Raw genomic sequence first — 22,382 nt, forward strand, 5'->3', positions numbered from 1 at the left:
TTGCATACGTTCTATATATGTCTATATAGACAAGGCTGTTATCCTAACCACGGTAAGGGGGTGTGGATACTGCAAATCGATATGGCAGTACCTTTGCGGAGTTGTAAGCACGTCGACACAAAAGCCACGTATCTAATCTAACCCCATTTGCTGATTTAGGGTATGGAATAAACTGAGATCTTCTTTTGCTCACATTTCTCATGAAAGCGTTGAAAAAATAGCTTATCAGTTTTAAACAGCTTTTATTTATTTACTTATTAGTGAAATCAAGTATTTTGTTGTTTGTAGTTTAAATCATATCATGTATACAAATTAGTTCCAGAGACTTATCTCATACATGTTTTTGTTTTTTGATATTGTTGTGCATTTAGTCCATATCTGAAATAGATTTTAGTATAAAATAACTTTTCTATGAAATTTTAACGCAAAGAAGGTGAAGCTATTTACATAGATACCATTATTAAATACACTGCCATATCCCATCCTTCAAACCGAAACACAGCCAAAGAAACGCAACTACTTCACGGTTGAAACACAAATGGGACAGAGGTACCCTAGCAACTGAATTTTGTATAAAGTCTCCTTCTGAATATACATGTTTTGAAGTTACATAATATGGAGCATAATAGCTTAGTTTCTAGGTATGACAACAGATGGGTACTGCTAGTCATGGTACACCATGACGGTTATCATTTCCATCAAGTCATCAACTTGTTTGCCATATTATGAAGTGTAAAAAACTAAAAAGGTAGATTGTTAAAACATAAATAAATAAATAATGATGAAACTTAAATAAATTCTTTATTAGATAAAACTACTTATTTACAAAGAAAATGTTTGATATCGCTCATTACACTATATTTACATAATGTTCACCAGTAATCTTGGCTTGCTAAAGGAATAGTTATGAGGTTAATATTTCGTGTTCACGCCGTTTATTTATGCAGAGGGTTACTGTAGTGTCTCACTGAGGAATCATTATAATAATTTCCATAATCATAGAATAAATAATAGTACAAGTACTATAAGAGAAACACGGTGATTTGTTTCATCAAATCGTTTATATTGATGGAAAAATTAACGTGTATTCATTGTAGACTAGTGTAAATCTATTTCACTTATATCTATAAGTAAAATAATTAATTAGTGATACCAATAATGTAGATAATTATATAGTAAAATACAAACATTTATTTCGTGTTACGTTTGAAAAGTAGATCATTGTAGATTTCTAATAAAATAGAGCACTAATTTAATTATAAAAAAAATATTTGCTTCTTTATTTAAATATTTTACATAGCAAGTAATTTTATTTTAGCCACATCTTTTATTATACAATTTTCATTCTACAGAAATGGGCGGCAAGTGTAAACCGAAATAATGTTGAAAGGTTATTCGAAAGCAATAGCGAGAAACGCCTGCTTAGACCAAATGCGTCGTTTGTCATAATTTTTCATTATTGAACGATAGAGACAACCATTATCACTTCATCGTCCTAAAGACGCTATCATCATCGTTATAAAACTTTCACTACAGAAAATGATGTAGAATGGTATGTTGTAGTATATGCCTAAATATAGTGTGCAAATTAAAAGAATGTGTTAGTATTCTTTTAATTTAGCCTAACTTAAGGAAGCATAAATTGAGGAGTAACTGAAACTACTGGTTTTATATAAATTGTATACAGAAATGGTAGGAGTAACTACTAGAAGAATTAATATAAATTAACAAAATAAAAAAGATTTGGTTAACATTATATCTACAGATATAATATATAGATATGAGAAAATGTTACCATATTGCTAAAAGTTGTAAAAAAAAGATGGGTCAAAGAAAGTATTGAAATAGGCATTATGTAAGGTAAATGTCAATCAAGATATCTTAAATAATAGTGGTATAAAATAATATATTCTTGTGTAATATATATTTGTATATATATGTAAAGATACACACCGATTTTTGGTCCATAGTCATTACTTTCTATGTTGGGTATATATTGCTTGTAATCGTAAATGTCAATAAACTATTTAACTGTTATTGGTATTGGCAAACATTTTGTATGACATATGCTTACGGAGATTACGAGATATTGTTAATTTGATTTATAGATGGAATAAACAAATATACAACGCACGTCTCTAATCTTGGGCTGACAAGGCTAATCTTGACAACGCTGAAACAAAATCCTGGCTTTGACTGTTACAGTGTGATTTATTGGAAATTGTTTACACAGATATTTTGTTAACGCATTATACCGTTTCTATAACATATAGTCCATGTTAATCCACTACTGGGCATAAGTCTCCCTTATTTTTATCAAAATTTTGTTGCATTGCATCACCTCGAACCAGTTCTCTTTAAGTCAATTCAGGTCAACACATTAGTAATTTAGATTAATATTTGTATATGTTAATATATATTATGAAAATTAAAAATTTATTAGTAAGTATATATAACTATTTCTTTAAGAACACCATATTTTAAATTTTGTTTATAAAATAAATTATTTTGTAATTTTTTATCAACAAAAGTATATTTAATTATCTAGGCGGTGTAAATTGTCCGAAAGTCAAAAGTGAAAGCAAGTAAACATTTTTTGTAACAGCAAATATTGCTTTTCGTTTCACCAAACATCTAAGTCTTTTCGCACATGTTCTTTATTTATTTTACTGCTTTTGTGCTCCACATATGTTCCGTTATTATTCTTGTATACTTTTAGTATTACAAAGAATATTTCTGTATAAATATGTATTTGCCTAACAGAATACAATGCCTCTATATCAGACTTAACGAAGTTTCAAAAGGAGATTAAAAAATATACCAACACGATAGGTGTACCTTCCTTGATGTAATTGGAAACGTACTCAATTTGAGAGTAGTTACGGGTTCTTATGGGATAGTTAAATGTTACTTTTTTTTTATAATAATCCATAATCCATAAATAATTACTACTTTATTGAAACTATTCAATAAGGTAGTAACCTATATTATATAGTTTGTATGGGAACGGGACACTCGGGATTTATTACAAGCGATAAGAATAGACCGGAGCACAAAAAAAGTGTATTCTCTCGACATGTTATCCCTGATGGGCTATGGGGTAGGTATTTTCATAATATTACCGTTGTGGAGAATGCAGATAATACTTGACTTGCCCGCATTTCACCAAATATATTTGAGTCAAACGTAGGTAGACCAAGTATATTGCATTTGACAGCAGTCTATCTAATTAGTTTAGTTGTAATTATGCCATTATCATTAAATTAATAATAACAAAAATATTTTAACATTATATATACTTCGTATAACATTAATATACAAAGATTTTCGTGTTGCCAGACTCGAAACTCCTTACTTTTTTCGGATATCTTTATCTTCAGGTATTTTAGTAATTCGCTGAGTTACCAAGATGCTTCATGTACATATATATCTAATATGAATAATTAATAACTCAATTGCGAAAGAAATTTTGCGAGTTTTACTGCAATTGTAGCTAAAATGAGAAATTATATTTAGTAAAAGAAAAAAAAAGACACAAAGCCCCGGGGCGGGGCCGGGTTTCATTAGCAAAAGAACAGTTTTTCTGCTCTTCGTTTTAAATCGTGCCGACAAGTGGTGTTGAATTTAGGTTAACGACTACTCATTGACCTGAATTTATAGTCCACAAGATATATGTGCCTACATATATACCTACGCAACCTGCTCAAATAACTAAATTACTTTTTTTATTCATAAATTATTAGTGATGAAATAATTTCTTAAATAACCTTCGCAATGCTTCCAACAATTAAATAACTCTTTGAGAAAATTTTACGTAAGTACTGCAATAAACAAATACTGATATGTATATACATATTTGTGGGTAATTCCATAAACAAATTATGAAACACTTTGTTCAGAAATCTTTGCTCATAGGAAAGTGAGTTAATTTAAAACCTTTTGAAGTCTTGGAACTCTTGGGAGGCTTCACTAATATTTATGAAATTGGATATACAGGCAATATTCGGGATGGAGACGGGTGTAGTCTATTTTTTATTTCCACATTTTTTTTCACGCAAAATACAGGCACAATATTTAGTAGAACAATGTGTGTTAAATGAGAACTTCTCTGTATATGTAAATTTATTTTCGAGACTTAACGTGACGTGATTACATGTAAATATACTGTACGTATATACTATCTGATTTTATTTTTCCAGTAATCGAGCTGCGTTAAGTTAATCGCGTCGAGTGTTACTGCAATAGCCTCTGAGTACCTCATCAGGGATTAGAAGTGAGAATTATAATCTTCAATATTATCACATCGTAATAGTTGGTAGAAGATGCCTTTACGAGTATCATTAAATCCATCTTTTGTACCAAATTTTATTGGTCTATAAAGTTTAAATAACTAAAATATATAATACATTTTATAATATACATATATAATATACAGTTAAAAAATCGATATAGATTTAAATAGTTTCTGCAGCTTGAAATTTAGTTTTTAAAAGGGCTGAGATCGATTAAATTTAAACCAATAATATATATATGTATATATACTATTTTAATTTTCATCCACGAGTTAAATTGTTTGAATTGTCGAATAACTGTAACTAAATAATTTTCGCATCAAGCTTGCATTAATATTATAGTACAAACGTGCTCATATTATTATGTGATAGTCTATATTATACAGTTTTTTATATTACATCTATACAACGGTAGGTATATTTTATACCAACGACTTTTGGACAAATTGGTAATATTAGACATAAGCTAGATCATAAATATGTAGATAGAGTCCTGCTTAGAAATGCTTTAACAAAAATGGCCTAGCTTTTGTTTTAAATTGCGCGCTTCTCGAATTGTATAAAGTTAAATTAATATTGTAATTGGTAACTATTATTACACAAACTGTAATACGTATTATTTATTTAAATTTATTATATTCACATCAGACAACAGTTGGGTCGACATTTTGGAACTTTTTTAATATTCTAAGTTTCACCCATACGTATAATGATTTAACGTAAGTAATATTTACATTATAGTACGTATACTTATCAGACAAATTAATACAATGTCACATCCTGAGACATTTATATATCTAACGATTACTTAGATATTTGGTCTATAAACTTCGATAAATCTAGATGTAAGAAAAAAAGATGATATTTATTAGAAGAGAATAAAATACTATTCCAATAATAGGTGGTTGTCACAATGAACTACTGCTTCAACAAAACTATTGTTCCATATAACTTTATAAAACACCACTATGTTATGTTCTCTGCCTTTTTCTTGGTCTATCATTTCCGCTCAAGATCTTGATAAGTCTCACGGCTGGTGCTTCGAACGATATTGAAATAGCAAACGATGATAGGAATGCCATCACAGCATACCCAGCATATGTCACGATCTGCAAACAAAAACAAAAAATATATACTTGTTAATATTATAAATGTAAAAGTGTGTTTGTTTGATTGACTGACCTTTTTAAGGCGAAATCAAATTATGAAATTTGGCATATAGGTTTATTATGGGTGTTCAATGACATATAGATATGTATGTGTTTATATGTATTGACCGTCTGCTTCCGGCATAGAATACGCCACCCCTTCCTTTCCCATGAGTGTCGTAAGAGGCGACAAAGGAGGGGCGAGGCATGGGCAGCAACGTTCCTCTTAAAATATTTCTAAAGCCTAACTACGGTGGCCAATCCTTGTAATGCGTGCCTATCTGCTAAGTATGGCAATTACTGGCAAAACCCTTCAAGGGGGAGGCTTATTTTCAGCAGTGGACAGTTAAATGCCAATACGTTGATGATGAACGACATATAGTAATTTTTTTTTGGGTCTAAGGACTATCCGCGTCCTTAGCTATTGGAGGTACTATGCTTACGAGATACATCACTCGCAGGTGTATTATATAAATGTCATTAAATCGTATTTTGGTTTTGTAATTGTTTAACTAATTTGTTTCTTAATTCTTAGTATTATAATTATTACTATGTGTATCTACTAGTTTTGTTACTTCTTGATAGTGTAAGACGTGGATTTCATTGAACTATTTTCTATATATATAGTATTACATTATTATAGTGTAAAATCGTCTGAAGTTCACATTTTTTAGGTTTCAGATTCTCTACAGCGAAGGTGTCATTGTAGATGAAGGCTTTTGAAGTGACTTATCAGACAACGGCTTTACGTTCAAAGGATGAAGTAAATGACAAAAACTGTAGTATTCTGCTATTTCGTACGTGCAAATTTCAGAAGTTAGAAAACCAATGAAATGAATCACTTTAAGACTCATATCATAGGCTCATATCATAATAAAACATACACTAGTTTTTAATTTAGATCTTTAGAAATATACCAGTAAAAACTGCAATCAATTTGGTGCAGTAGTTTTTGCGTAATATTGGAACAAACATACAGACAAATAAAATTTCTAAAAAACATAATTTTGGCTACTATTGCTCCTATTAAAACATCTTACATAATTGTTTTTTAATATAATCATGTACAGATATCGTCCAATAAAAAATTCATTATATTAGTAAGACTCAATAAATTGTCACCACAGCCTGACAAATATTTTTTAAATGATTCAAACATCAATCCTTGTTTTCTGTGAGTGAACTTTCTTGTAATTTTTGGTATCTATAAAAAAATTATTACCAGTTTATCAAAGAGAGACTTTGTACAAATGTTATTTTGTTTGGGGACCTCTGTCCCATACGTGTTTCTACCGTGAAACAGTTATGTTTAAAAGGCTGTGTTTCGGTTTGAAGGGTGAGATTTGACAGCGAATATACAGGGTACAGAGGCATAACACTTTACTCCTCAGGATTGGCAACGTATGGAGGGTATCATGGGCGGAACAGTATATTCCGTTAGAAGCAACGGTTACCACTTTTCGTCAGGTTGGGCTATCAACTTGTTTGCCATTTTAAGTTACAATAAAAAGCTACTGTAATTGTTTGAAGGAAACAATAAAGAGTATCTAATTTATATATCATTCAATTATAAAAAGTAAAAAGGGTAAAAAAGAGAGCAGGTAGCTTTTTTTTAAACAACTTAGAAAGGCAAATAAGCTGACGGTCCACCTGATGTAAAGTGGTAACCGTCGCCTATAGACATGATCAGTACCATATACATAACAGAGTATACTGTTTTGCCCATGATATCCCCCATGCATTGCCATTCCAGAGGACTCAGGTGTTATTCCTCTGTAGCTAAAAATATACTTTCAAATAATTTTGTCTTTTGAAAAATTCAGATAAATTATCGGGAAATTTGATCTCGGAATCTATAATCGCAGTTAAAAGCTTTTCAAGTGAATAATCATTGTTCATGGATTAATAATAAATCTGCAAAAATTAAACCAAGTTCATATGATGTGAATCTGAATAACATTATTCACGGTTATATAATGTCACTTGTTATGTGATTGTTTTAGCTCATTCTCTATGGTTTTTTATTTTAACTGCCACTTTAGATCAACTATAGTAAGTAATAGATTTCATAAGCTTTCTATAAGCATTTATGTATTTAACTTTTATTACGTAAGGAGACAACTGTACTTCATTTCACAAATTCAAATTTTAACAAATATACGGTATGTCGTTAAAATTCATATAGATATATTAGAGAGTTAGGTGCCTATTGTTATGTAAATGTATGTGAACAAAACACTATAAAGGTTAGAGCCGTCTGGTGTGAATGTGATGCGTTTGCAATATTGATGGACTGAATACGTTAGCATTCAGTGAACTGACATTGATAAACATAATCCACATATTCAATCGACTTTTGTTCAATCCACTATCATATTGCCGCAATATTTAGAAGTTTTATGTACCAATAAGAAATTTTGTGTATTTCGTAGAAATTGAATATTCGACGTTTTCATAACTGATCAGATATGTATAAGAATGATTGAGAGTATTATATAAAAGATAGATTTATAGTAACTAATTGTTGTTTATGTTTTAATGTAGAAGTATTGAACTTGATTTAATTATTTATTTATGTTTAGGGATGTGTGTAATTATCTAGAATGACAGACCGTTCTAGATAATATTACCCTTGGTCGTAGACATAACTTGTTTATGCCCTAGCAATATAGAACCTTAGTAGCAAGTCAGGTACCGCTGCGATTGATCAACGTTCTTCGTTTTTAAAAAAATAACTTTTGATATTATATTTAAAACTTTACATTTCATAGACAAACCAGTTCCTTAGAGCACTTTTTTTGTAGTACTTGAAAGGTAGGGTTAAAACAAGTGACCAAAAATATACTTTATGAATAAAAAAATTTGACTTTTTTATTTCATGTCAGTATTAGTGTCAATTGTCTCTTAGTGAGCATCTGGGGAAACTGTAATGTTTACTAATAAAGTTAAAGAGAAATATATAAATATTATTTTGACCGACTAACCTATACATCTCGCTCTCATAATATTCAAATTAAATATTCAAATTCGCGCAACATTTCTTTATCCTATTCAATATATCTTTTTTTAAACCACATTTATCTACGATCGCACTACTTTCTATCTTATTGATCTGTTTAGCTTACTCATGTCACATTCAAAAAATATATATAACATATGAGTATATACATACATTTTGTATAACTTTTAATGAAAATATGAAGAATTTTTTTTTAACAATATAAATCATCTTTAAAAGGTTGCTGGCCAAAAAACTAATGAAGCAAAAATTGTAACATATTTAAAAAAATATATTTAAATTTAGTACAGAATAATCGTTATCATTGAATTTTATAATGTAAAAACTATTACTTTATACTATATAAATAATAAGTAATGCACAATGTGCACTTTCCAATATAGGAGATATAATACAGAGAGTGATTTTGAAATTTCACTTTAATTAAGTAATACTCAATATTAATTATAGTTATTTCCATACAAATACAATATTATTTTGTATATAAATTGGTTTGATAACAGTATCCGTTGATTTTCCTGTGGATTCTTAACGGATAACAACATTTTGAACATAAAAATAATGACAGTCACAAAAATAACGTTTTAAAAGAGCTTGAAAACAAGTCTATTCAAATAAAGATGATTTCCATTCTATTCTATAACCGGCGCATTTATCGCTTGTTTATTACGCATTGCATACGTTGTGGGGCGAGAGCAGTTAGGATATGGGGTTTTTCGCCGTTGTTTATTTTACGTTCTTTAGAAAGATCATGCCATATGTAAGAAACGTTATAGAAAAAATATTAAGTACACAGTGACAGCACACATAATTATTTTATCATATTGTTAAATAATTTAAAAGCGACGAAGTGATTAAAACAATATGAATAAGTAAGATGCCTTATGTTTGTAGTCGGCGCGTAAATGAATGCAAATGTTATCACCTTCAGGTTTCATTTTCTAACGCTTGGAAGGTGTAGACCTTTATTATAATATCATTGTTAATAGGTATATAAACATTATTATTTTCCGTTATGAGAATAACATTTAATACTAATATTACAGAAAGGGATCTTAGTGATACACGCAACTTCAGCGATTTAAAACAGTAAGTGCTTCACATCAAAACATTGTTTAGAAGAGTTTAAACCGCGGTGACGCCACAATACCCTGAAATTAAATGTTGATCTCGAATTTGCATGTTTTCGTTTACATTGAGCAATTTTCGAGTCCGTCCCTGTCCATGTCACCAGGCACGAGATTTATGGCTGCAATAAAGACTGTAGTTTACAAAGTCTGCGCCTGGAGATCTATGTTCCGGACAGGATCACTATTAATCGACGGCAAAATGTAATCCAATGATTCTTAAATTGAATATATTTAAGTGAAAACACTTTTATTTCACAGTATGTTTTTTTGTATTGAGACTTAAAGAGGAAATAAATACATAACTTAAATCAATTTAAGAACATTTAGATAAAAAATCAATTTGTTGCTATTTTTACATATTTTGTAATGTCTATGGTTTTGAAAAGTAATTCCACTTTTTTCATGTCTTACGATGTACGTACGTAATTTATAAGGGACTAAGTTAATAAAGTTATTTTGAAATACCTCATTTTTCAATGATAGTTCACATTTTAACATATGAGTCCATGATCTTTATTTATCTGTATATTTGTTATTGGTACTAACACAATCCATTATTCATGTCATTTTATCTTAACTGTAATAGGCACTATTACAATTTCACTTTAAAGGGTAAAGTCATAGATTAATATAGGGATATAAGTAATATTTTGTATGTCGGTTCATTGTCTAATAAACTACAAGTAAATTTAATAACGTTAAGTATACACATAATAAAGTTCCAAATAGACTATTAAATCCCAAGAGGCTTTATTAAATTTCAGGGTAAAACTTTTAGTTTTGATTAATGAACTTCAACCTTGAAGGCAATGTTAATATTTACACCTTAAGGATAACACAAAGTAATTCATAATATATTCCAAACACAGCGTCGACAATATCGAGTTAAGTATTTTATAGCGAATCTTCAGGGGCAGTAAAAAAAAACATTTTTCCTTGAACAAATTACAGTCTCAGATCGTTTCGAAAGAATTTATGGACAGAAGCAATTTATGCCTAATAATAAATTGATGTTATCCATAAATTCTTTTCAATATCGTAAATGTTTTCAAAATAGATCCGCAACTACCTAAATTTCTCGCCTTTCTTATCCCGTTAAGATACATGTATTGATTTAATATATAGTTATTTTAATCGAAACGTTACAATTTCCTTCAAATTGTATTGATAATAAAATTTCTAAAAAATATTGTTTTAGCTTGTATTGTTTTTATTAAGACCCTTCATATGAATTTTTCTTAAATATCTCCCTACAGACATCGTCTACTTACAATTTTATTGTATAAATAAGATAAAATTACCATTATACACAAAATGATTTTATGTTATACAGAAACATACCAACAACACCATTGAATTTTGTGTCTTTTATTTTGGGATTTTATTCTGTTAAATATCATATGCAGAGTATCATATACGTTCAAATGTTCTATAATATCACGACATAAATGACAGTAGGATCGTTTATTACGTAATTTTAGTCATAATGCATTTTGTATTACAGGCGTGCGCGTCAGTTTTTATTAAAACTAATCATATCAACTTCAAAAAAGTTAAGGTTCGCAATTCGATTGTATTCTTTTATTTGTGATATCTCTCATAATGGCGTCATTTATAAACTAATTTGTTTTTTTTTTTTATCTCAAAATATTTACTTTCAAATTGGTCTCATAGATATTTCATCAACATAAATGGTTTTTCTACGAGTCGGTGTTATTTTTTTAAATAAAATCTATTATTGTTAGCGTTACTTACCACCATAGTATTTTGCAGGTGAAGTGGACCATCGAGGTGGAATGTGGAGATGACCATGATGGTGGGGTGGATGAGATATGCACAGTACGTGAGCCTGCTTAGTGGCAAGAAGCCGCGGTAAGATAACGCCGAGTTGATCAAACCTCCGTAGCCGCAGCAGCATGCGATGGCCACCCACGCTAACGCCGCACCCCACGCTGCAAACAAGTTGATTATGTGTACAAATCTAATAAATTATGTGCGGGACAACAGGACAAGTTGTTATTAGAATGTACAGTATGATTATATTTAACAACTTATAAATAACAACTGATGAATTCCTACTCATCATATCAGCTTTTAACTGTCCACTGCTCCTAAACCTCCTTTAGGAGGGTTTTGCCAGTAATTGCCATGCTTGGCAGACGAGTTGGCAATCATAATTAGGTTTTGGAGATGTTTTAAAAGGGTCGCTGCTGCCCATCCCTCGCTCTATTAATTCCAACTAATCCTTACTAATTATTACAAATGTGAATGTGGTTTTGTTTATTTATATATTTATTTGTTTGTCACCTCTCTTGACATTTAACCGGTTTAATCAATCGTCATAAAATTCGGTATACACGCACTATTTGCAAGGAAGAAGGACATAGACTACTATTTCAGCCATTCAACATATTCTGGTCACTCAGATGAAGTCGCAGGTAAAAGCTAGTAATTAATAAAGATTATATATATACGAGTATATATCTCTGAACACCAAATCCAAGAAAAATGAGTGCTAACGACCACCCCTTATATATACTCGTATTTCTTGGTTCATCCGTCTTCATATAACACGGGGAATATAACTTACGGAGACTTGACTCCTCCCTAAGATAACATAAAGTCTATCTTATATTCTATTAACAGAAACAAAAACATCTGATAAGATCTCGACATAAAAGTGACCATGGAGATGACATGTTTCCCAAAGTACCTACCTAAGCGTAATGCAGTAGAAGAGATAATAAATCTTCTTTGTAGCCATATTAGTTCCTTATTGTTTGTCATGTACTTGACATAAAGTGTACTCGATAAGTTATTATGAATGTACCTACCGTCATAACTGTTATATTAAGGAAATATCAAATTAATAAACGGTACAGATATATTAATATATAGTATATTATTGTAATGACTACGTATTTCCTGTATGTACCCAAAAGGATTTCGCACAACTGTCGCGTAACGTACCACATTTAATTTCTCGAGAACAGTAATATTTACATAGTGTCTTATTAGCAATGCTTCGAGTAAAACATTATTGTTTTATGGTTCGTTCAATCAGGTACTCGTAAGCTACGAGTAGATAGGTTTATGTGGAAAAATACTGACGACGAAATACTGCATTCAATTTGAGAGATAAAATGTTGCAGTAAACAAATAAAGCCACAACACATACGTGCTGACCGTGAAAAAGCTATTTGCTAGAAATACGGAGTCCTCCTAGCCTTCCACGGTCAAAACATTCACATATAATTTAAATGGTATTGAGATTGGGCTATATTTTGTTAATGCACATTTACATGTGTTTACGTTTAAGCATTGCATACAAATTGCCATTTTAGTTCATGGATATTACCTTAGCAAATATTTCGAAATATTTTGCGTGTAACCTTCATTCAAGTATAAACATAATATGTATTACAAAAAGACTCGGAGGTTTCTACCACAAATTATTACAATAATATATGTACTGGTCCCGTATATTTATATATCATCATCATCACCGTCTACTATCCACTGCTGAACATAGGTCTCCCAGTTTTGCCAGTAGTTGCCACGCTTGGCATATGTATATTTTATATATATATATATCATTTTTAACTAATTTAACGTAAAATTGTTTGTACATTTTGAAATGACTTAAGTCAGAGCTTAGTTCACCTGTAATTTATTCTGAACTTATTAATTCTTAATTATTTTTGTTATCGCTAAAAAATAAAAATTTTGTCACAATTGAAGTTGATTTTTTTTGTGGAACCAAATCTTAAATTATTTTAAGTTGTTCTACATTCAAATTAAAGTGAAAATCTATATTTACCACTGTGCCCAATGCTGACGTAGAAAGCAGTTGGCCAAACTTCAAAGTAGCCGTCGACCATGCCAAAAATAAGACTACCGATGATGGCTAGGGCACTTATCCATCCAGCACCCACTAACCAGTACGGTATTCTCACTTGACATTTCGTTTTATGCAAATACCATCCTACGATCATACCTGGGAATGGAAAAATCTTTATTCCCTAAGCATTCATAATTATTAGAATAAAAATACTAAACACAAAAAGATTAATTTAACATTTTATTGACGGGCTGCTCAATACAGTAATGTTGGTTTAGGTAATTTAAGTTTGGAATTAAATTGCAATATTTTATAATCCGTATATGAAATCCTATTTTTATATTCTTCCTAATATTGTAAATGCAAAATTAAGTTTGTTTGTTAATTGTTTGCGCCTTAACGGCTTAACTAATTACTATAAAATTTGCCTATAATCTTCTCCATGCTATATTATACACATATAATATAGTATGGAGAAGATTATGGGCTTTTTATCCCGGTCAGTGGGCATATCCCGGTCACGTAGACAAAGTCTCGAGTAATAGCTAGATTTATAAACACAAATATTATAGTTATCTTTATTGAATATCCAAGTTTCATTGAAAGCTATTTTTATTTTTATCAAATCAACATAAGTAGCCTGCCCAGCCCTATCGACCTTCGTTAGTAGATATATACAAGTAAATATATATAAGAAGCTACAAATGTTGTTACGGAAAAAGTAAAAATAGGAACGTCAACGAAATAATTAGATAAGTATAATAAATAAAAGGACGAGTGCTGTTGTGAATAATAATAAATTAAATTCGGCCTCATTTGCGCAACGATTCAAAACAACTGTTTAGAAATTATGAGATATAATTATTAAAGGTAACGCAGATTTTAATTTAACAGGCAGGTAGTTAAAACATAGCTTTTTAAAATTATTTTTCAATTATCTATCAATTTTTATAAATTGTCAATGTAATTTAAAATTAATGTAGGATAAAAATAATTTAAGGTTTAAAAGATATCTCGAGTTCCGACCATTCGGTCGGGGGCCTGAAATTATCGGATTGTTCAATCCAGTCATTTGCTTTTTGTGGGCCGCTTTTATGACGGGCTCACTGACCTATAAAAGGGATAACCGATACGTTCTTAGAAGCAAACTACAGCTTTTTTGTAAGAAATCGATGAGGATTGTAGTAAACGTTTACCGTTCAAGGGTTATGTGAAGTCCCAAGGAGTATAGAGAGTTGAAGTCTTTATCATCTTACCGACTAAATAGGGACCGATTCTAGACCACGGCTTGTCGTAAAGTGCGTCGAACATTTCGAAGGGTTCTTGTATTCTTGCTTTATATTGATGCCACACTGAGATATATATGGTTGTCACCCAAGAGCTAACCAAGACAACACCCAGTGATATCGATGCAAACTTTGGATGCCTGCAGAAGAAATATATAATAAATCTGAAATTAGTTCAGTGAATACTTTAATATTATATGTTACAATAGTTTCAGTTTCTATAATCATAGGAATATTTAAATATATTAGCAGTAACATGAAAAATTCGTTCTCTCATCACTGCGATTCAAATGTCATCAGTTCCCCTTGGTAAATGTTGTTAAGAGGCTATTCAATTAGTAGAAAAAGCCAACCGAAATGAAGTCTTTTAATAAAAGGCGGTTCTTTGTCATAGTGAAATGAAATATTCAGTCGTATTTTTTTCTTATTTGTTATAATGATTTCGTTCTAATTTAAAATTCAATTCAATTAACAATTTAATACAAGACTCTTAAAAAAATTCTAAGCATATTTAAAAACGTATATGTAATTTCTTTATTTATACAACTTAGTTTGGCAAACAAGTTGACGCCCACTTAATGGATAATGGTAATAGTCATCTATAGATATAAATAGTACAATGGACATAACAGAGTATACTGTGTGCCCATGATACGTTACCATTCCTGCCTGGTCTCTTTACGCTATAATTTCGTTACCATATCCCTACCTCTGAACCGAAATACAACCATGTAAATACAACTGCTTCACGGCAGAATCACAAATGGTACAGAGGTATTCAAGCTGATGAGGTTTGTATTAAGTCTCCCTCTGGTAAATACCACTAAAACACATTTGTGTAATACAAATGTGTTTTCGGTGGTCCCTCCATTACATTTGTATAAAAATTATCTGTATAGATACATTCCTCTGTACCACACGTGTTTCAATTGTGAAGTAATTGTACTAGCATGGTTGTATTTCGGGTTGAAGAATGGGCAAACACCATAGACGTCGGGAATCAGTATCACTGCGTTGTCAATGCATGAGTGGTATCATGGGCACCATTGTGTTTTCTGTGATATCCTTAGAGCTGTTCGTGTCTATAAGTTATGGTTATCAGTTATCATCAGGTGGTGGATGAGCTTTGTTTGCATTTTTTTTTTTATAATATCTACTTAATGTGCTACTTTCAATGCAATAGTTGGCCGCATTATACCGGCTCACTAAATTATTCTTCATTTTACGTTTGAAAGATTTGAAATTATAGGATAGGATTTGATATCATTAAAAATTACACTATATACTTACTTTACTGAGAGTAACAAAATAATAATGCCAACCACATAGAACTGAGTATCGTTTGCCATGTACCAAGACCAGACCATGCATATCTCACGTTGAGGGTATAGGTTATTGATGTACAGTAAGTTCCTCCACCAGTATGCGTCGCATGTCAAGTGATCTACTATAGCTGGCTCAAACGCACTCTGATTGTATACATAAGTGAAAGAAATTTGTGTCAGCCAAATCACAAAAGCATACGCTGGTGTCAATCTCACAATTCTATATGAAATTAGCACGAAAAATGATCTGATGTTATTGAACAATTCTCTCTTTGTGCACATTTTACTCTTTGGTTTGTCGAGCATGTCATCTTTAAATGATTGCTGGCTTATAACGGAAACTGATAAAGCCGAATTGGTAAAACCATTAAGATTTTTATTAAGATCTTCTTTGTCAGCCTCTGCTCTTTTTTTCTTTTTCTCTTCTGTTCTTAGAAATAACACGGTCACAAGTAAGCCACTGAAATATAATAATACATAATTATAAACATTGTGAGTATTTTTTATTAAAAAAAAAAAATGGAATGGTAATCGCGCGTCCGCTATTGATTTACGCTGGCCAGTACATTCCCGTCTATTGCCCTTGAGAGCGATAGGCGAGCATAAAGTCAAGTCAGTAGGCCCATTGTGACGAATTCATTTGGAATTAACACGCTCAACGATTCACATGATGATCGACCTGATATGGTATATTACTAGCAATGGAGATTTAAGTTTCCATTACTGAGAATCCACTCTCCCTTTGTTAGCAGTTATGCATAATAAAATAGTAAAAGTTTTTTTATGTCCATAAAAATATGCTCATGTTTAAAATCTCTAATGAGGCATTCAGAGGCATTTGTTGATTGTTGCTGTATATATATACTCGTACGTATATGAATTGTTTATAACTATAAGATAAAATGTCAAACCTAATAAAAAAGAATGTATCCACACAATAAGATGCGTTGCCGACAGATTGGTACATTAGGTTTCGTTCGGTGACAACCCTCATAGTTTTGTTATCGGATATATAAAAGACGGTAAGGTAAGTGTGTACCATAATTACCCACGTTACGGATAAAAATCTGAAAATAAGAAAAAAATTATAAAATATTTATTCACATGTCAAGATATAATTAGAATGTTTCTAAGAAGTAAAATAAAATATATGGGGGAATCTTTATTCGATAATAAGATATTTTAATGCATTTATAGGCTAGGATGATAATATTTTTTTTTTAATCTAAATCTATGATAATGCATACCTGTGGTAGTTGTAAATCTCGATTTAATGACATTAATTACATTTATTTGGTGGCTTTAGTTACATTAATTGAATGAACATACAAAATTATTAAATTAAATATGGTTAATAATGAAGTACCTTATTCCATGTAAACTGGTCAAAGCTCCGTCACTAGCTCGATGTATACTGAGAATGGTACGACCATTTGAAAGTACTGAAAATGACAGTAACAATTCTGCCCAAATTCCTGTACAAAAAAGTATATTTATTAAGTACTGAAATTATTATGTTGTTATGAAAATCTGAAACTGATTGCATATAGTAAATCATTATAATGGAGTATGAGAAGCCAAAATTATAAATACGAGTATGTCTAAAATTCGTAATGTGTAAAGCAATTTTACGATACGTCTCGTGTTCTAAATTCAAACGAAGATCTACACAACACAGGGTACATTTTTGTTTACATCGGTTTAAATTGAAAAAGTTACCGTATTTGGGGGAGAAAATTGTAATGAAAAGTCGCTTTTGACGACGGAACTGTTATTGAGTAGATTTGAAATTCATTATAGGGATTTAAGTGGGCAGATTTCAAATAGATTAGATAACGTAACGTTTAATGCGCCTTTTATTCAAAATTAATAGTCGTAAAACAAATATGGAGCGATTTGCTCATTTTTATTTATGCAGGGTTGAATAATTGGGTCTTAATTATATTCTGAGCATATATTATTAAAATGTTATATAATAATACAAAACTATACAAATACTGGATATGTTGATTATTTTACAACAAAGACATCGTTTTTGTTTGACGTTACGTTATCACACAGCTTCAATTTTAACTTCAAACATGTACATATTTTGTTCTAACTGTGTGACTTAGACTTTTTTCATAAAATTTGAAGAAGTATATATATATTTGAATATCATAAAATCCCCACATATTTTTCTGTTTTCTAATGCAGGATATTTTAGCTGCCAACCATTAGATCTGTTAGTAAAGTCAGCAACAAACATAAACTAGGAATAAATCACAATTCTATTATTGAATAAATAACTATCTGACAGCTCGCTTGTGTACTCATAATGCTTTTTTCTAATCGAAATAGTATGATTTTCGTGAAAAGCTTGACCCTTGTGTCAATAGTAATTATAGGTTTTGCTCTTAGTTTTACTCTTTTGTAATGTAAAAAGATTTTGTAATGTAAAGAGAAGAAGAAAATACCATTAAATTCAACATACGAGAGGTTTTCTTATTTACTGAGGTGTAATAAAAGATAAAGGTTAGCTAATTGTTCGTTTGTCCTAAATACGACAGCAAGAAGGTTAATTATGAAATGTTAGATTTCACTTATTGCAATGTCACTTGGTAATTAACTAAATAAACTCTTTCAAAAAGTAGGTCTATAGCACCTACCTACATATTTTATTAATATTACTTTAAATATAAAAATATTTCTCTAGACGAATTACAAGTTTAACTTATTAGTTACCTATTTTTTAATTAGGGATAACGAATATTATGGGGAACAACAAACATCAACACAAGATAAGGATGTGTCATGCTTTATAGATTCAATTTTCAGATTAAAAATAATTTAGGAAATATTTCTTAGATTACAACAAATTATTGATCTTTACCGATAAATTTCATTGATCTGTTAATAAGATATGATATTAACATTATGTCAGTACTAAAATCAAAGTGAATTGCCAATGTAAGGCTATTATTAGCGGGCTATATAAGTTTACTGCAGAACATAAAAATTGGCTTTAAGACTTAGACCTTCCGGCATTAGATTAGAGAAAACTGAAGAGAACAATCTGCCACTGTATCTGGGGTTTTTATAAAAAAACATTTAGGAGTAGAAATATGAACTGCATTATAGTCACCTAAATCAGATACCATGTCAGTCTACGTAAATGTACGTCTGTCGAGAGGTTTTTTTTGGAATGATAATACCTTGGATAATTCACCAATGACATACTATTGGTATATACTAAAGGTTAAAATGTGGGCGAAAACGTTCCCTTGTGGATGTTTCTGTTCAGGAGACTTTCAGGAGAGGCAGTAGAAGATTTAGAAAAAAATAATGGAGGAAGAAATGAAATTATTCATCATTGAGATGGCGCGGAGGGACATGGGCAGACAAAAAAATATAGTCTAAAAATGCAGATAGAAGTAAAATTAAGACGGGCGACTCTAGAAAATAAAATATTGGCAAAGTGGGAGATGGGCAAAAAAAGGTTGAGAAACTATCTCTATACGATCAAGTCGACTCATCTCTTTCTTTCAGGACACTGTCACTATAAATTCTCAGGGCAGCAAAGGCGTATTTAAAGGTAGTCGGGTAACCCGTGCCCAGAAAGCGTCTGAGCGGAGCTTTCAGTTATGCGTAAAGATATATCTGAGAGTACATATGCGTCCTTTTTAAAAGGTCAGGCGCCACTGGAAAATCTTAAATAAGTTCATGTAAGACAGTGATTATGAAACATGTTCTTATATATGTATATATCACAAAAACTAAAAACAGTTCTGCTTGTTAGGGGAGATAATTCTTAGAACAGAAACATCTATTACGGTCTTACACTTAATCATACGGGCAAGTTAGAAATCGTTCAGATTCCGAGAAGGATTCTTGAAGAATTTTCCTGCACAAGAGATTCCAATTCGAGGATATTTACAGATAATCTTAATGAATTCAACAAATGTCAAAAACTATATAGCTATGAAAGACACGTTAAAATACCTTTGATCGGTAGAGCAATGTTTATTTGGGTAGCTTATTGGACCGGTAAATGCCTAATAATTAAGATCTTTTACACACTGAGCGCGTTCATTTCATATATTTACTTGAAACTAGAAATATATTAAATATAAAACTCATTTATAAATATAACAGGAAAGAAAAAAGTAATGAATGTAAAAAATAAATTTATAATAAAGATGTAACGTGAGCTACACTCAATTCAATTTAATCCTGGAATCAAAGGTTTCAGCGCTGTATTTTATTGGATCGTAACGTTATGTACCTTAAATAACATCTGATAATAACACTAAGTTTCAGGAAATATTTTTTTTTTTTTTCCAAGTCTAATACAAATATAATTCTTTTTTTTTTTTTTACAAAATTCCTTAAATACTAATAACAATTAAAAGTAATCTCCCAACGCACCACACCGAGGCAGCGTACCCAAGATACTGGCAGCATTACCTCTTTGGATTGCCAAACTTATCTTTTGGGCAAAGTAGCTACCAGCTCTTGGGTATATACAGGAAATATATATTGTTAGATATAATTTGTTTTGTAAATATTTATTCTTTGTTACTCAAAAAATATAACGTTTTTGTGTGTGCTGGTGTATATGTAATTGCGTCTCTTATGACTTACCGCAGGTTTCTCGTCGAGGGCCTTTTTCATTATTGTCTCCGTCTTCTTTGCGTTTCTCATCGGTTTGTGGTACATTATTATTATTCTGTAAACATACGTATCTTAAATCTAGAGGCACAATAGAATTCTGTTCACTGTGGTTACGCTTTAATTGAAAAACAGACTTGTTTGTAATTTGACAGTAATTTTTTTATTTGTATCTTAATAAATATTGTGTAAATAATGATATTATTAACTTGCGATGGAACAAAATCAGGTAATTATATTTGTTATTTCAGTAATTTTAAATGATGTTGCTTGCAATTATAAATTCTCAAAGCCTTAGTACGTACATTATAAAAATAGTTGATTAACCTACTTAAAATGTTCTTGACTCTGTTGCTCATTAATATTATTTTACATGCAACTACAGTCGTTTTTTTATAAAAAAAATCTGCTCAAAACTAAATACTATACTATAATATACATACATATATAAAGAAAGTTAAATAATAATAGTATTAATAAAAAAAAGGTTAACTTTCATTTTCTTTTGGTATACATACATCATTAAATCCCATTAGATGGGTCAATTTTGTAGATGTCCTTTATTATCTAAAGCGACACGTTATTTTTGTCTTCCTTACGCTCAATCGCATGGAAACTACCCTCGGTTGGTAGAACCGTTCAATAAAACCTTGCATAGACTATATTTAAGTACAGCTTTACTCCTCTACTATATGAAGTACAATCACCTTTTTCTTCTATTAGGTATAATAATCAACAAGTTTTGATAATAAATGTATGGTAAATTAATTAATTTTGTGATTATTATTATAAAAATAAAAAAAATCAGAGTGAAATGGTTTATGTATTCTCTGTGGGAGAATACATAAACCATTTATATAAGAAATTTCTGAAAATACCACAGGAATGGAAGATAAGCGGATAACGTGGTGGCAAAGCTGCGGAAAATAGCTAGTAGGTACATCATAATGCACTGAAATCTTAAATCTGAAACAGTAAGGCTTGGCAAACGCGAAGCGCGTTATTTACTGTTCCCTTGGGTATTTCCAAAAACCCATTCTCAGTGGATCAATATCAAGTGAAAAATCTTGGAGCAAAATGTTTTCAGACTTTATAAGGTTCCGATATTTCGTTAAAAAATCAGTGAATGGTATGACTTTATAAGTAGTTATTACTTGCTTTGTGTATTCAATTAGTGGATCGTCATTAGGTAAGTTGGTAGCTAGCTGGTTTATATTTTGAGAATAGATTTTTTTTCTTATAAAGTAACTGAGAACAATAACTGGAAACCAGAACGTGACTTGAACCCTTTGAAATAAAGTTTGACAGAACTGACATATTCTGACATGGACACGGGTTCTGTTCTTAAGTTAACGAACTGAAACTAATATTTAGCAGTACTGACTACTTATCTAAATGTTACAGAATATGCTTACTTATGAATAACAATATGACTGGAGTTTAAGACAGAAGAGTCCATTTATATATCTACATATATCCTAGAGATTGTCTGAAAACATATTGTTTTATTAATAAGACAGTTTTTTGTGTCTATTCTTAGTCAGTTTACTTATGTATGTTAGTAAAGGAATGAGAAATTAATTTACACATTTCCAGTTTTATACTGGAATATTTACAAAAGTAATAATTATGAAGAATGGTGGAAGATAAGAGATGGAAATATCTCTTAAAAAGAAGAATGGAGATTTTGC

General features: G+C 30.7%; 1 protein-coding gene across 1 annotated transcript in view; it reads right to left on the reverse strand.

Moving 5' to 3' along the window:
* Window positions 1–782: 782 nt before the first annotated feature.
* LOC113522955 (nose resistant to fluoxetine protein 6-like) overlaps window positions 783–22,382 on the reverse strand; it is a 76,199-nt gene continuing 54,599 nt past the window's right edge. Inside the window, exons 6-13 of the mRNA XM_026908808.3 lie at window positions 20,665–20,749; window positions 17,408–17,516; window positions 16,953–17,108; window positions 16,007–16,501; window positions 14,687–14,856; window positions 13,410–13,586; window positions 11,345–11,541; window positions 783–5,401 (exon numbers count right to left, since the gene is read on the reverse strand). Of these exons, the coding sequence (XP_026764609.2) occupies window positions 5,264–5,401; window positions 11,345–11,541; window positions 13,410–13,586; window positions 14,687–14,856; window positions 16,007–16,501; window positions 16,953–17,108; window positions 17,408–17,516; window positions 20,665–20,749 (1,527 nt within the window). The 3' untranslated portion in view covers window positions 783–5,263. The remainder of the gene's footprint in view (window positions 5,402–11,344; window positions 11,542–13,409; window positions 13,587–14,686; window positions 14,857–16,006; window positions 16,502–16,952; window positions 17,109–17,407; window positions 17,517–20,664; window positions 20,750–22,382) is intronic.

Source organism: Galleria mellonella, unplaced genomic scaffold, assembly GCF_026898425.1.
Source record: "Galleria mellonella isolate WM207_F2 unplaced genomic scaffold, CSIRO_AGI_GalMel_v1 utg38, whole genome shotgun sequence".
In the NCBI taxonomy this organism is placed as follows: domain Eukaryota; kingdom Metazoa; phylum Arthropoda; class Insecta; order Lepidoptera; family Pyralidae; genus Galleria; species Galleria mellonella.